The following is a 12,721-nucleotide window of genomic DNA, read 5'->3' as shown; positions in this document are numbered from 1 at the left end:
TGTTTGTACTTCATTTTCGTTATTTCTTGAGTAGGTACGGTTAATCGAAAGTTTATATATATATATATATATATATATATATATATATATATATATATATATATATATATATATATATATACATAGAAATAACCAATTTAGGGAGCGGATAATTGGGTTAGACAGGTATGAGGGACTTATATTGGATCAAAAATAGTCAAAACGAACTTTTCACCTCGAATATTACCAGCAGTTTCTGATAACTATATATTACAAACTAAGCTACTGCTAAAATTCAATCTTCAAAAACAGATGTCAATGTTAACGTTCTAAAACTGAAGTCAAGCCTGAAACGCTAAGGTGACTTGATTTGCTGTAGCAGGAGTAATTTTCCAAAAAATCAAAGGTTAAACTATTTTGGCTATAGAATGTCGAAATTTAATTGAACAATTTTTTGAAAACTCTCCACTTTTATTTTTGCACGGATAATTGAAAACTTGCTTTATGGGCGTCTCTTGATCCTTTTAAGCCGTCTACACAAAATCAGGGTCTATTGAGAAGAGTTAAAATAGAATAAAACCAAAATAGGGAAAAAAAAACTATATAGATTTGCAAAAACCCATATAACAAAAAAGGAAATTGATTTATTCGTAAGTGGCGAAGCAATTCCAAAATCATGAGTGATCAATTGAATGAAAAACGTGGATATCATCAATCTTAACAAAGCAAAAGCTATAAAGCAACTTGAGAACCTGCCAATACACAGTATTTCATTATGTAAAAATCTGGCATGTACTGCCGAGGGGTTCAAATCATAAGCTCCCACTTAACTGCGGGGGGGGGGGTCCAGTTTGGAAAGGATAGTGTGAAGGAGTTGAGTTTATTTTCTGCATAGATCCTGCCTGTTAGCTGTGACTACAATCTAAATTTCGTCGGCAGTTCCAGCTCAATTTTGCATGTAACGTTCGAGGCATCTTTATATTTGTTGGTGGGGCTTAGCTTAGCTGGCAATTCTACCGTAGATATGGACCAGTACTGGATTCCAACCGCCATCTTATACGTCGAAGTGAACACTAGAAATGTGCTAACCGTGACACCATCTTTTTTCGCGCGTTCAAAATAGGTCATCCTTTATAACTGTCTCTTGTTCATCATTGTTCTTCAAGATTATCTTATCCACAATTTAAATTGGATGATCGGTCAACCTTCAAACAATATTGTTTTGTTTTTCTTATTTTGATTTTAACTTCCATGATCCACGATTTCAATGCACGATTTCCAACTTTCAAATCTATATGAAAAAAATTATATTTACCGAGTTCATATATCGTTTTAAAATTCTTTTGAGCAACCAAGTCTCGGCAAATTTATATTGGCGTATAAAAAAGTGTTTACGGTGTATGTTGTTTGCAGTCGTCCGGAGTCTTCATTCCTGTGGTTCACGAGTCCGTGGAAGACACTCAAGTATATAATCTGGAGGAACTACAAGTGGAAGATCATAGGACTCCTCGTCCTTCTCATCATCATCGCATTCTTCGCATTGATGATATACACCCTACCTGTAAGATATAATCTCTCTGTCTCTCCTTTATTCATTCACATTCGGAACACGCATCTTTTTACTGCAATTGAATAGTAATAATGGATAGATACATAATTTTGGCTTTAATCAGTCTGTAAAATTTACAACTATCAACGCAAAAGGCATAAAATTTGTTTTAGAAAAACTAACCTTACTCACGGAAAAAATGCACTTGTTTATTGGAACCCTCGCACCCCCCCCCCCCCCAACTCTCGAGCTCATTGGGCGCATCTCAGATCCCGCCCTACTGTAGAAGAACAGGTCCTGATCAAATGGCATATGAAAGCATGTAATTAGAACGTGGGGGTGTCAATGCATTTGAGTGCGATAAAAGATTCGGAAAAACGTCTTGAAAATTATAAACTACTTTGACAAGAAATTTGAAGAGTTCGATTAAAAATAAAGAGCGTAAAACTTGTAAAATTTTTGTTAAAAAACAAAAGATATTCAAAGACTGAACATTTTGAACACATCACTCATTTTAGCAAGCTGTAGTCAACAAAACTGTTGGTGTTGGCTCCTAATGAAAGGTACGATAAATATAACAACTGGTTCTTTTTCTATCATCAGTTATTACTGTTTCGTTATAACAAATATTACTCTATTGTTTTTCGGTCCATTGTATTTCTCTAATTTTAAATCTTCCTTCTATTATTAACCAGTATTACTTCACTAAAGACCGTTCTTCTTTTCAACGCGGATTGACCTTTTAAACGAGGAATCGTGCTTTTGAACTAACACAGGTCAAAATAGTTCTTTCTTATTATAGTCAACACAAAAAAATGCCCCAAATTGATTGTATAAACCATTGGAATTTACTCAGTTCTAGTAACTCGATAAGGATATTCATAGGTTAAAAATTAGGCATAAGCGAGTCTGAATTTCTTTTTCAGTTGATAGTTACCCATTGATATATAAAAATAATGATATTTATTTCGGTAAAAAAATTTTTTAGTAAAAGATTTTTGAAATTTGATATTTAACAAGTCTATTTATTATTTAGAGAGGTGGTTTTGAAATTAGTCTAATTGTTCATTTGAAAAAAAAATACGGATTTTAATGATAAAATTTTTTGTAAAAAACTTGTCCTTGAAAGTTGTTTTCTCCACTCGTAAACTGATCTCATTAGAATTAGGCCATAGCTGCTTCATACTCAAACGTTTGTGCTTGTGCTTTTTAGTTTTAGTTTTTGCTTTTTGTATTTTGTGGAATTTAATTTTCAATGAATTGGGAGTTATGATCAGGATATTTTCTGTTTTTTTTTATTTTGTCAAATTTGTGGTGATATGAATTGATATTTAGTTTGCTAGAGCAGTTGTTCGATAAGTTTAAAGAGAAAACATGATTTGATGAATTAAAAACCCAGTCGAAACGGAATTAGTAGTCCTTCAAGTGCTTAGAGTGTTGCAGCTGCTGGGATGCCCTCAATTCAAGGTTAAAAGGTCATTTTTAGGAGTTTTTGGGCTCAAAATGGTGCAATTTTTCATTTTTTTGTGATTTTTTTAAAAGTCTTAGGTTGAAGTTTTTAAAAGTTGATCAAGGCCTTTTGCGGACAAAAGTACTTGTTATGACCATTTTATGAGCTATATGTTTTGGTACTACAAACACAAACACTCAAAATGATACTAGTTTTTGCAATTTTTTTCAAATTTTTTGAAAATTTTGTCATTTTTTGCGTTTTTCCAGCTTCAGGGGCCGGGGAATCTCCTTTAGGGTTGAATAAAAGGGCACTGTATAGTTTCTAGTAATAATGGAGTGGTTTTCAACATTTTAATGTCTCGAATTTTAGCTTTTTTATAAAATCTACAATATTTATGAGGTTTCCTAAAGTTTTTGTCAATTTTTGATAATTGTCTATTCTCAATTCCCAGGAAACCTATTCCTCGGTCTGAAAAGAGTTACTGCATAGTTGTTAATTTCAATGGATTTGTTTTCAACAATTAAACCTTTCGAATTTTGAAAATTTTCTGACAAATCTTGCAAGTTTTTTAAATTTTTTTTCAAAACATTTGTCTTTTATTCAGTTTTTCTTGCCTGAGTAGCTAGATAACCTCATACAAGCTTTGATAGTATTTTATTAAATAGTTGCTAGGTGGCAATTGGATGGTTTTCAATATTTTAATAGAATGAATTTCTGTTTTTTGAAATTTGAAATTTTTAATAAAAATTATTGCCTATCGATCTTTGAACCAATTAATTTTTTAAGTCTTGGAATTGGTTTACTGGATAGACACTAGAGACAATAGAATCATTTCTTAAGAAATGGTTCTTAAGATATTTATATCACGATTATCAGCAACATTTCATTAAAATTTCAATTGATATCATTTTTTTTGAAGTTTTGAAAATTTTCGATTTAATCGTTCTTCAAGGGCCAATGAATTTTTTCAGGCCCTGCAGATTTATTACTACACCAATTTCAGAAACCAAATTTGTTTTCGAACATGTTTTTGAAATAGGTATATTCAAAGGGATCAAATTTTGCTTTAGGGGTAAAAGCTTCAAAGTTTTATCAATGATTTTATATTTCTTTAGTTTGTTTGATAGTTTGTTTCTCAATTTTTGAGATGATTTTGTTTGTGTTTTAGCTGGCATTGTTGAATTGATCTGCTGGTCAGGTAGAGTAATTCTAGGTTTTACATTTAATTCTTTGAATTGTATTTCAGGACTTGTCCTGCTATGTTTTTTTTAAAGATCTGTTCACACAATTTATTGATTTTTGAAGTTAAATTAGAGTAGTGATTTTGGTCATGCCGAAACAGGAAGTAGAGAGAAAAAGCGAGTGGTTTTGCGGCGTAAAATTTTTTTGCTCTAAATTTAAAGTAGAGTGAGAAAACGGTGTTTGAATAAAAAGTCGCTTTCTCGCTAGTGGTTTTTTGTTCACATGCGGCAATTTCACTTTGATTTTAACAGTTTTTTCGGTTTTTTGGATCGGATTTTTTTTCTAAATGGTTTTCTCAATCCATTGTGAAAGTTGTTTTCTCCAATCGTAAACTGATCTCATTAGAATTTGGCCATAGCTGCTTCAAACTCAAACATTTGTGCTTGTGCTTTGTAGTTTTAGTTTTTTCCTTTTTGTATTTTGTGGCATTTAATTTTCAATGAATTGGGAGTTATGATCAGGATACTTTCTGTTTTTTTTTATTTTGGCAAAATTGTGGTGATATGAATTGATATTTAGTTTGCTAGAGCAATTGTTTGATAAATTTAAAGAGAAAACATGATTTGATGATTTAAAAACCCAGTCGAAGCCGAATTCTGGCCATTGCTACCATAAAGGCCCGCACTTTGAAACTTTTTTTGAAAACACGATAGATGTTCATTTTTGGATCTCGTGGTGTTTTGACTAAAAATTTTTTGACTTTAGGCAAAAGTTTTTCTTTTTTTCATTTCAAAAAATCCATTACAGCTAATTTTATATCCATTGTTTCGTTTGTTTTAGCGTTCATTCTAGTGGAAAAAATTGAATAGACGTCTGTGTTCTCCTAACCAACCATCAAAGTTAAAATAACAAATTATGGCCACTTCTTGGCGATCTATCTCTACTTCAATTGGTAGTTGACTGAGACAAGGTTGTAAATGAGCGCGGTTGAAACTTTATTTGTCACGCACATTAGCCGGCCTACTTGCTCAATCGTTTAAAAATTTCTGGCAATTCTTCATATTTTAATTCGAGCCTGGTTTTTTTTCTCCCTACTCCATTTTTGACTATGAATCTGAATATTTTGGCCGATTGATACATTTGATGTGGAAAGACATGAGTGTTGTAACTAAAGAGCCTTCAGGCACAGAAAGTGAAGTACGATTTTCGAATTTAGTTTTTTTGTTTCTTGGAACCCTCGCAACCCCCCCCCCCAACTCGAGCTCATTGGGTGCATCTCAGATCCCGCCCTACTGCAGAAGAACAGGTCCTGATCAAATGGCATATAAAAGCATGTAATTAGAACGTGGGGGTGTCAATGCATTTGAGTGCGATAAAAGATTCGGAAAAACGTCTTGAAAATTATAAACTACTTTGACAAGAAATTTGAAGAGTTCGATTAAAAATAAAGAGCGTAAACGTAAAACTTGTAAAATTTTTGTTAAAAAAAACAAAGATATTCAGAGACTGAACATTTTGAACACATCACTCATTTTAAGAAGCTGTAGTCAACAAAACTGTTGGTGTTGGCTCCTAATGAAAGGTACGATAAATATAACAACTGGTTCTTTTTCTATCATCAGTTATTACTGTTTCGTTATAACAAATATTACTCTATTGTTTTTCGGTCCATTGTATTTCTCTAATTTTAAATCTTCCTTCTATTATTAACCAGTATTACTTCACTAAAGACCGTTCGTCTTGTCAACGCGGATTGACCTTTTAAATGAGGAATCGTGGTTTTCAAGTAACACAGGTCAAAATAGTTCTTTCTTATTATAGTCAACACACAAAAAATGGCACAATTTGATTCTATAAACCATTGGAATTCACTCAGTTCTTGTAACTCGATAAGGATATTCATAGTTTAAAAATTAGGCATAAGCGAGTCTAAATTTCTTTTTCAGTTGATAGTTACCCATTGATATATAAAAATAATGATATTTATTTCGGTAAAAAAAATTTTTGATAAAAGGTTTTTGAAATTTTATGTTTAACAAGTCTATTTATTTTTTAGAGAGGTGGTTTTGAAATTAGTCCAATTGTTCATTTGACAAAAATATGGATTTTGAAATTGATAAAAATTTTTGTGAAAAACTTGTCCTTGAAAGTTGTTTTCTCCACTCGTAAACTGATCTCATTAGAATTAGGCCATACCTGCTTCATACTCAAACATTTGTGCTTGCTTTTTAGTTTTAGTTTTTGCTTTTTGTATTTTGTGGAATTTAAATTTCAATGAATTGAGAGTTGTGATCCGGATATTTTCAGTTTTTTTTGCCAAATTTGTGGTGATATGAATTGATATTTAGTTTGCTAGAGCAATTGTTCGATAAGTTTAAAGAGAAAACATGATTTCATGAATTAGAAACCCAGTCGCAACCGAATTCTGGCCATTGCTACCATAAAGGCCGCACTTTGAAACTTTGTTTGAAAACACGAAGATGTTGATTTTTGGATCTCGTTTTTTGACTAAGAATTTTCGACTTTAGACAAAAGTTCTTTTTCCATTTGAAAAAATCCATTAGAGCTAATTTTATCTCCATTGTTTCGTTTGTTTTAGCGTTCATTCTAGTGGAAAAAAATGAACTGACGTCTGTGTTCTCCTAACCAACCATCAAAGTTTAAATAACAAATTATGGCCCTTTCTTGGCGATCTATCTCTATTTCAATTGGTAGTTAACTGAGACAAGGTTGTAAATGAGCGCGGTTGAAACTTTATTTGTCACGCACATTAGCCGGCCTACTTGCTCAATAGTTTAAAAATTTCTGGCGATTCTTCATATTTTATTTCGAGCCTGCTCCCTACTCATTTTTTGACTAAGAATCTGAATATTTTGGCCAATCGATTTCATTTAATGTAGAAAGACATGAGTGGTGTAGCTAAAGAGCCTTCAAGCACACAAAGTGAAATAAGATTTTCCAATTTAGTTTTTTTCAAGCACTGATAGAGGTTGTAAAGTTTTGTAAGTATTTCATGTTTGAGTTTAATCGCAATTAGCGTCATTTTTGTTGGATTTCAGAATTTTTTGTATCAAATTGATGTTTCAGCTGATGTATTACGCTGAAAATTGAAACAGTTCTGTGTTTTTAATAGAAGTCTAGCTGTAGAAAGGCTAGCTTTTGTCTGACCATGGATTTTGTCCCATCAAAAAGATTCCATTTGTTCTGGGTTGCTGTTTCTTTTTCAATATTTTCGATTTTTCTTTTTTATTGTTTTTCGATTATCTGTTTTTTATATGTAAAAAACACAGACGTAAATTTCCAAAGCAACATTTTTTATTAAAATGAAACCTTTCAGCGGACAGATAATATTAATATGTACAATTGGGCCCAATGAACATATACTTTGTTTTCAGAGAATAATCATTATTGGCTTCGACAATAAGTTTTCGTAAACTTTTAGTGAACTTTTCAGTTTTGCCTGCTTTTTTAATTGATTTCATCAAAAAAAAATTGTCTCCTAGAGTCAAAAAGAACCTATGTGTTGTTTTGAGTTTACACCTAATGGTTGATATCACTTTGAAAACATTTTTTTTTTTTGAAATTTTAAGACAATTTTGGAAATCGCCCCTTTTAAAATTTTATCATTAGTAGCTTTTCTTTTGAAACAAAAAGAAAATATTTCGTTCTAGTTTTTTATATTCATATAATGGTTTTATGACTCATATCATGAGTGTTCATAGATGTTCGTGACTGATTGATAATTGGTTCTCTTCTTGATTCTTTTTTGAAGTCAGAAAAAATGACAATTCTTTTTGGCGTCGAGAAGAGTTTAAACTCAAGAATTAAGTTTTCAGTAAACAGATTGTCATTTTAACGGCTTCAAAAGTTTCTTCTTGCACTTTTTGCGTGATTTTGGTCCGTATTAGTCATTGTTCTTTATGCTGCAGAAAGATGTTCTGACAAATGAAAAGTCTAATTAGTTTTCCAATGAGGTGTAAATTAGTCCATTTATTGCCCTCCTACGGGACTTAAAGGTTTTGATGACGTTGATACTGAGAGTTTTCCTAAATTTTTACGTGATTTTTTAAAAACCTTCCTTGTTATCCGTTTTTAAATTCTTATCTCTTCATTTCGAAAATGAATCGTCTCATTGGCTCTTAAAAAAACGTAATTGAACCTGTAAAAATGTTGCAGTTATTGGCGTTATGTTTTTAGTTGCTTCGGCACTTTTTTCGAATAAGTTTTTAGGATGGTTTTGGGTTTTTGAACTTGTTTGCTATTCAACTTGTGTGGTAGGACTGATTCTCATCAAGGCCTTTTTTTCCCTATTCAGTTGTAAATGAACCTATTTAATGCCTACAGTTGCTAACTAATTGTTTCAATGACTGAGAAAATATGTTTTTCCCGTCTTCAAAATTTGTTTTTGTTTTTTTTTCTTCAACTTATCGCATAGCCTTATCTTTTGCAGGGACCTATTCACCTCATATGTAAGAAAAACAATAACCTGTGATTTTTTTCAATTGATATATTTTCAAACTGGGTCGCCAAGTGTTTTCATAGCAAATTTGGGATTTTCTTGCGACTGTTCATGATTTATAGTTGTTTTGTTGTCTTTCAACATAGTTCCTTCGACAGCAACAGAAGGTTTCATTTAGGTTCAAGTTAGGCCCAAGTAAACTTTTATAATCCTTTTATTTAAAAAAATGGTTCCAAAGTTTTCAGTACATCGTAATATTGAAATTTGTTTGCAGAGTTTTGAGATTTGCCTTCATTCATTCTTAATTTAGTGTTATGGCTTGGTCTCACCAATGCCAGATCCGACTGGCTGCTTTTGAAACTATCTGGCCCAAAAAAGTTCAATGGATTTTTATCTTAACCATTTCTATTTGTCGACATATTACCGAGTCTATTTAAGCACAGATCCCATCTGCCCTTCTTATAGACAAGGGAGCATGTGTTGTTTAGGTTTTTGGACGGTGTTTTGTTGTTTTGCCTTCACTATTAAAAGTTTTTAAGTTAGATTTTTTGACGTAATTAATTTTTTGTTGTTTGTTTTGTGTCTTAGTCTTATTAATGACAGTTCTCATTGGCCCTCTAATGTGACCTTTTTTAAATTCATTTGTAGTTTAAGTTTGTCTTTCCTTTTCACTCAAACACCAAGAGTATCTCTGGGCATTAAGTATATTTTTGTATGTTTCCAGTCTCTACTTCTCTGCCGTACAATTGATTAAACAATATGGATGACCGAATTTGAAACATTATTTGTGAACTCATATTGCCGAGCCGCATTACTCAAGTCCAGATTTTTATTTCATTTTACTTTTCATTTAAGAACGTTGTAATTACCAAATTTTTTTCTAAAACAATGGCAAAATATTTGGGGTCTTGAAGCTATTGTTTTGCCAGTACATAGCTAAAAAAACAATTTTTTCAAAGAAATAATATTTTTAAAGTTTTTCTGAAAATGTTCAAAATTTTTAAGATGTGGCTTGTATATTTTTTAAAACAGGAGAACTATTCTTTAAATCAGATGAAAAGCACATCGTCTGCAAAATTTTTGTTTTCTGAAAAGGCAATTCTTACTAAACATATAAAATAGATAACTAGCACATTGAGGTTGAAACTTTTATTCGAATCCTTAACAAAAACTCCGCGCTTTTTTAGTGAAGAGGGGGAAAAGACAACAATAAAAAAATAACACAAGGATTTGTTGTTGGGTCTTAAGACAACATTTTGATAGTGTAATTTTTTGTGTAATAGTGTAAAAAATTGTGTTTTTTCATAACATGACTATGTTTTCGCTGAACTGGTTTCATTCAAACTATGAGTGGCTATATTTTCATTTATGTAATGAAAATCTTTGTGTAAATTGTTGCAGAAAAAAAAACTTTTCACTTTCAATAATCTTATAGAAACAATCTCTTTCATGTGCCAAATTCTTAAAAGAATTTCACTGAACATTATCCGTCGGTTATGGTAAAGTTTTGCTCGCAAAAATAGTTTTAAGAGGTTTTCAGATGCAAATTTGATCAAAAGTAGTAGGATATTACAATAAAAAGTTGTTTACACATATTATAGTGCATAGCGGGATATTATATTAAATTTTTGCAGACGTTCAAATTGGCGGGTGTTCATGAATGAGCAATTTTGTACCGACTACCAAAACTTTTTCATAACATGATTTTAATAACGGGACTATGTTTAATCCGCTGAACTGTTTGCATTTAAACTATGAGTGGTTACAGCTATTGTTTTCATTTCTCATCGAGATATTACTTTTTGGCCGATTCAAGTTAAGCAATCAGCCATTTTTCAGAGGTACATCTTTATTCGACATCATACTAATCATGATACTGATTTATTAAAAAACACAACGATATATCACAGTTCTTTTGTCAGGTATAAATTTCCGGATCAAGTATTTGGCCATTCCGCTGATCTGTACCTCAAATTTGCTCTTCAAATCTTCAAAAACTTTCTTAACCAATTTCAACTATTAGAGCAAATCTTTTCTCGTTATGCTGATTCTATGTCAACACCATTATAGTGAGAGTAAAGTTTGGGACCTATGTGGGTTGCGACCCCACAATCTCTTAATTGATTGCAATCCTGTGCTCTCTACTGAGCCAACTGGTCCACATTAAGAGAGTCCTACTAAGCTCTCTTATATTGAGCTATCATTTCAAGCTCCATCTTATGATCACTACTTATTTACTAGAGTGTATACTCGAACATCAACTGTTCTGCTAAAATTGTTTTTTGCAATATGTTGGGTTATGGACTTTCGCAAGCGGAATAAAAAGCGTTTTTAACTAAGTAAAAGAATTAATTTCTCAAAAATGAGAGAATAACAAAATGATATTTTACAGTAGAATTTAGAGATTTACAGGAGAGATCTGATTATTAGATCAAGATGGTGATTTGAATTTGGGAATGAAAAAATGACTCAAAAATCAGCTGTATATATACCCATTATCAGTGTGAAAAAGTCAAGATACAAAACTAATCTTAGCACCGTGATTAATAGTGGGGGTCGCAAGGGTTACCCAATATGGTTTGCTTCTGCAAATCAGTCGCAAAGGGAACCATAAATGGAATGCATTTGCACTTTTCTGAGAATTCATTCACACTTCCGGAGATATCATCATCATTTAATACATGCTGGGAAGATTTTACATCAATTAATCTAACTCTAATAATAGTTATCTAGATTCACCAATTTGAACCGAATATTGATTCTCAGCACCATTTCTTGACGATTCATTTATATAATTTCTTTGATCAAAATCAAATTGCTTGTCTTTCTAATCTGGTAAGTCAAACTTTCTTTCTAATTCTCACTAAGTTTAAGACTATAGTTTGATCGAAATTCTAACACAATACTACCATAAAACCATTTGAAAAAAATCGCAAACAGTTATACAATTGTATAACTATCAGTAAAGTTTTGCCGAATTGCTAAATCTGTACAGTTCCTATTGGGTTGTCGTCTGTAACATCTGACTGTGTTTTTAGGGCGCAATGGTCAACAAAATTGTTGGAGTGGGAACGTGAACAAGCAGAACAACAACACAAACACAAATTTGGATCAGTAGTCATTTTTCCATGGAGTTGAACTCAAAATTGACCATCATACTTGATATTATATTTAAATTATTTATAACGTACCTGGCCTTAGTGAATTTTAATGGAAATTTGGGTGCAATAAAAACTCCCTTTACCTCTTACTTACCCTATAGCTTTGACGTATCTGCAGATACCACCATAGGTTTAGTAGTTCGCATTTTCACCCCATAGCTCAATTACGGATATGAACAACACTCAGTAACTAAATCGTTCAACACAATTATGTAACATTTCTCTCTCTGTCTCGCACTCTTTCCCCTTTCATTTATTTTGTGTTTCAAAATAGAGTTTAATGTTCAATTCATCAACAAAGTATTATTTTTGATAAATTGCATAAATGCACGTTGAATTTTCATGTGAATAATCAGTTACACTGTACATTGTGGTGATTTCAAGAACAAACTGCATGAAAATAAATTTTTTGCTTCAATGATTCTTCCGACGGAAACTGCATTAGTGGAATTTAGAAGACGGTGTATGATGGCTGCACAGTTTGAGGTTCGAGACGTCCAACTAAGGTCTTTTTTGGCGGTTTCTCCTCCTTCTCCCTCACTCTCCTCTCTCATTACTCCCCGGCCTCACTGATTCCACGCCCTAGCATTCCCTAGACCTACACCGCTCACTTCCCCACCCAATCCAACCCCCAACTTAGAATGCGTCCTTTTTCTACTCCCTCGGGACAACCGGAACAAACTTCTTAGCCAGTCGTTTGAGAGCAATTCACCCTAAGTTAGTCGGCAAGGTGAACGCAAAGAAAGCCAACGTGAAAGTCAGCAGACATGATAGCAAGCCGATAATCAGGAAACCGCGCCGGTTATCGCAGCGGAGCCCGGAACAGCTTAAAATCAGGCTATCTTAGAATTTTTTTGGCTTACTCGACCTAATTTTCAATTTTCGTCTTGCTTAGTGCATATTGGCTTGTTTCGTTGTCACCAATCAGTTATGTTTGA

General features: G+C 32.5%; 1 protein-coding gene across 1 annotated transcript in view; it reads left to right on the top strand.

Moving 5' to 3' along the window:
* Positions 1-12,201, top strand: part of LOC142345082 (myoferlin-like) — a 133,834-nt gene extending 121,633 nt beyond the window's left edge. The window contains exons 40-43 of the mRNA XM_075397165.1: positions 875-1,069; positions 1,393-1,540; positions 2,047-2,091; positions 11,661-12,201. Of these exons, the coding sequence (XP_075253280.1) occupies positions 875-1,069; positions 1,393-1,540; positions 2,047-2,091; positions 11,661-11,740 (468 nt within the window). The 3' untranslated portion in view covers positions 11,741-12,201. The remainder of the gene's footprint in view (positions 1-874; positions 1,070-1,392; positions 1,541-2,046; positions 2,092-11,660) is intronic.
* Positions 12,202-12,721: the final 520 nt, after the last annotated feature.

This window comes from Convolutriloba macropyga, chromosome 8 (genome assembly GCF_964194025.1).
Source record: "Convolutriloba macropyga chromosome 8, txConMacr16.3, whole genome shotgun sequence".
NCBI lineage: Eukaryota > Metazoa > Xenacoelomorpha > Acoela > Convolutidae > Convolutriloba > Convolutriloba macropyga.
Note: the sequence above shows the minus strand (reverse complement) of the source record. Positions and strands in the feature narration are given on the sequence as shown.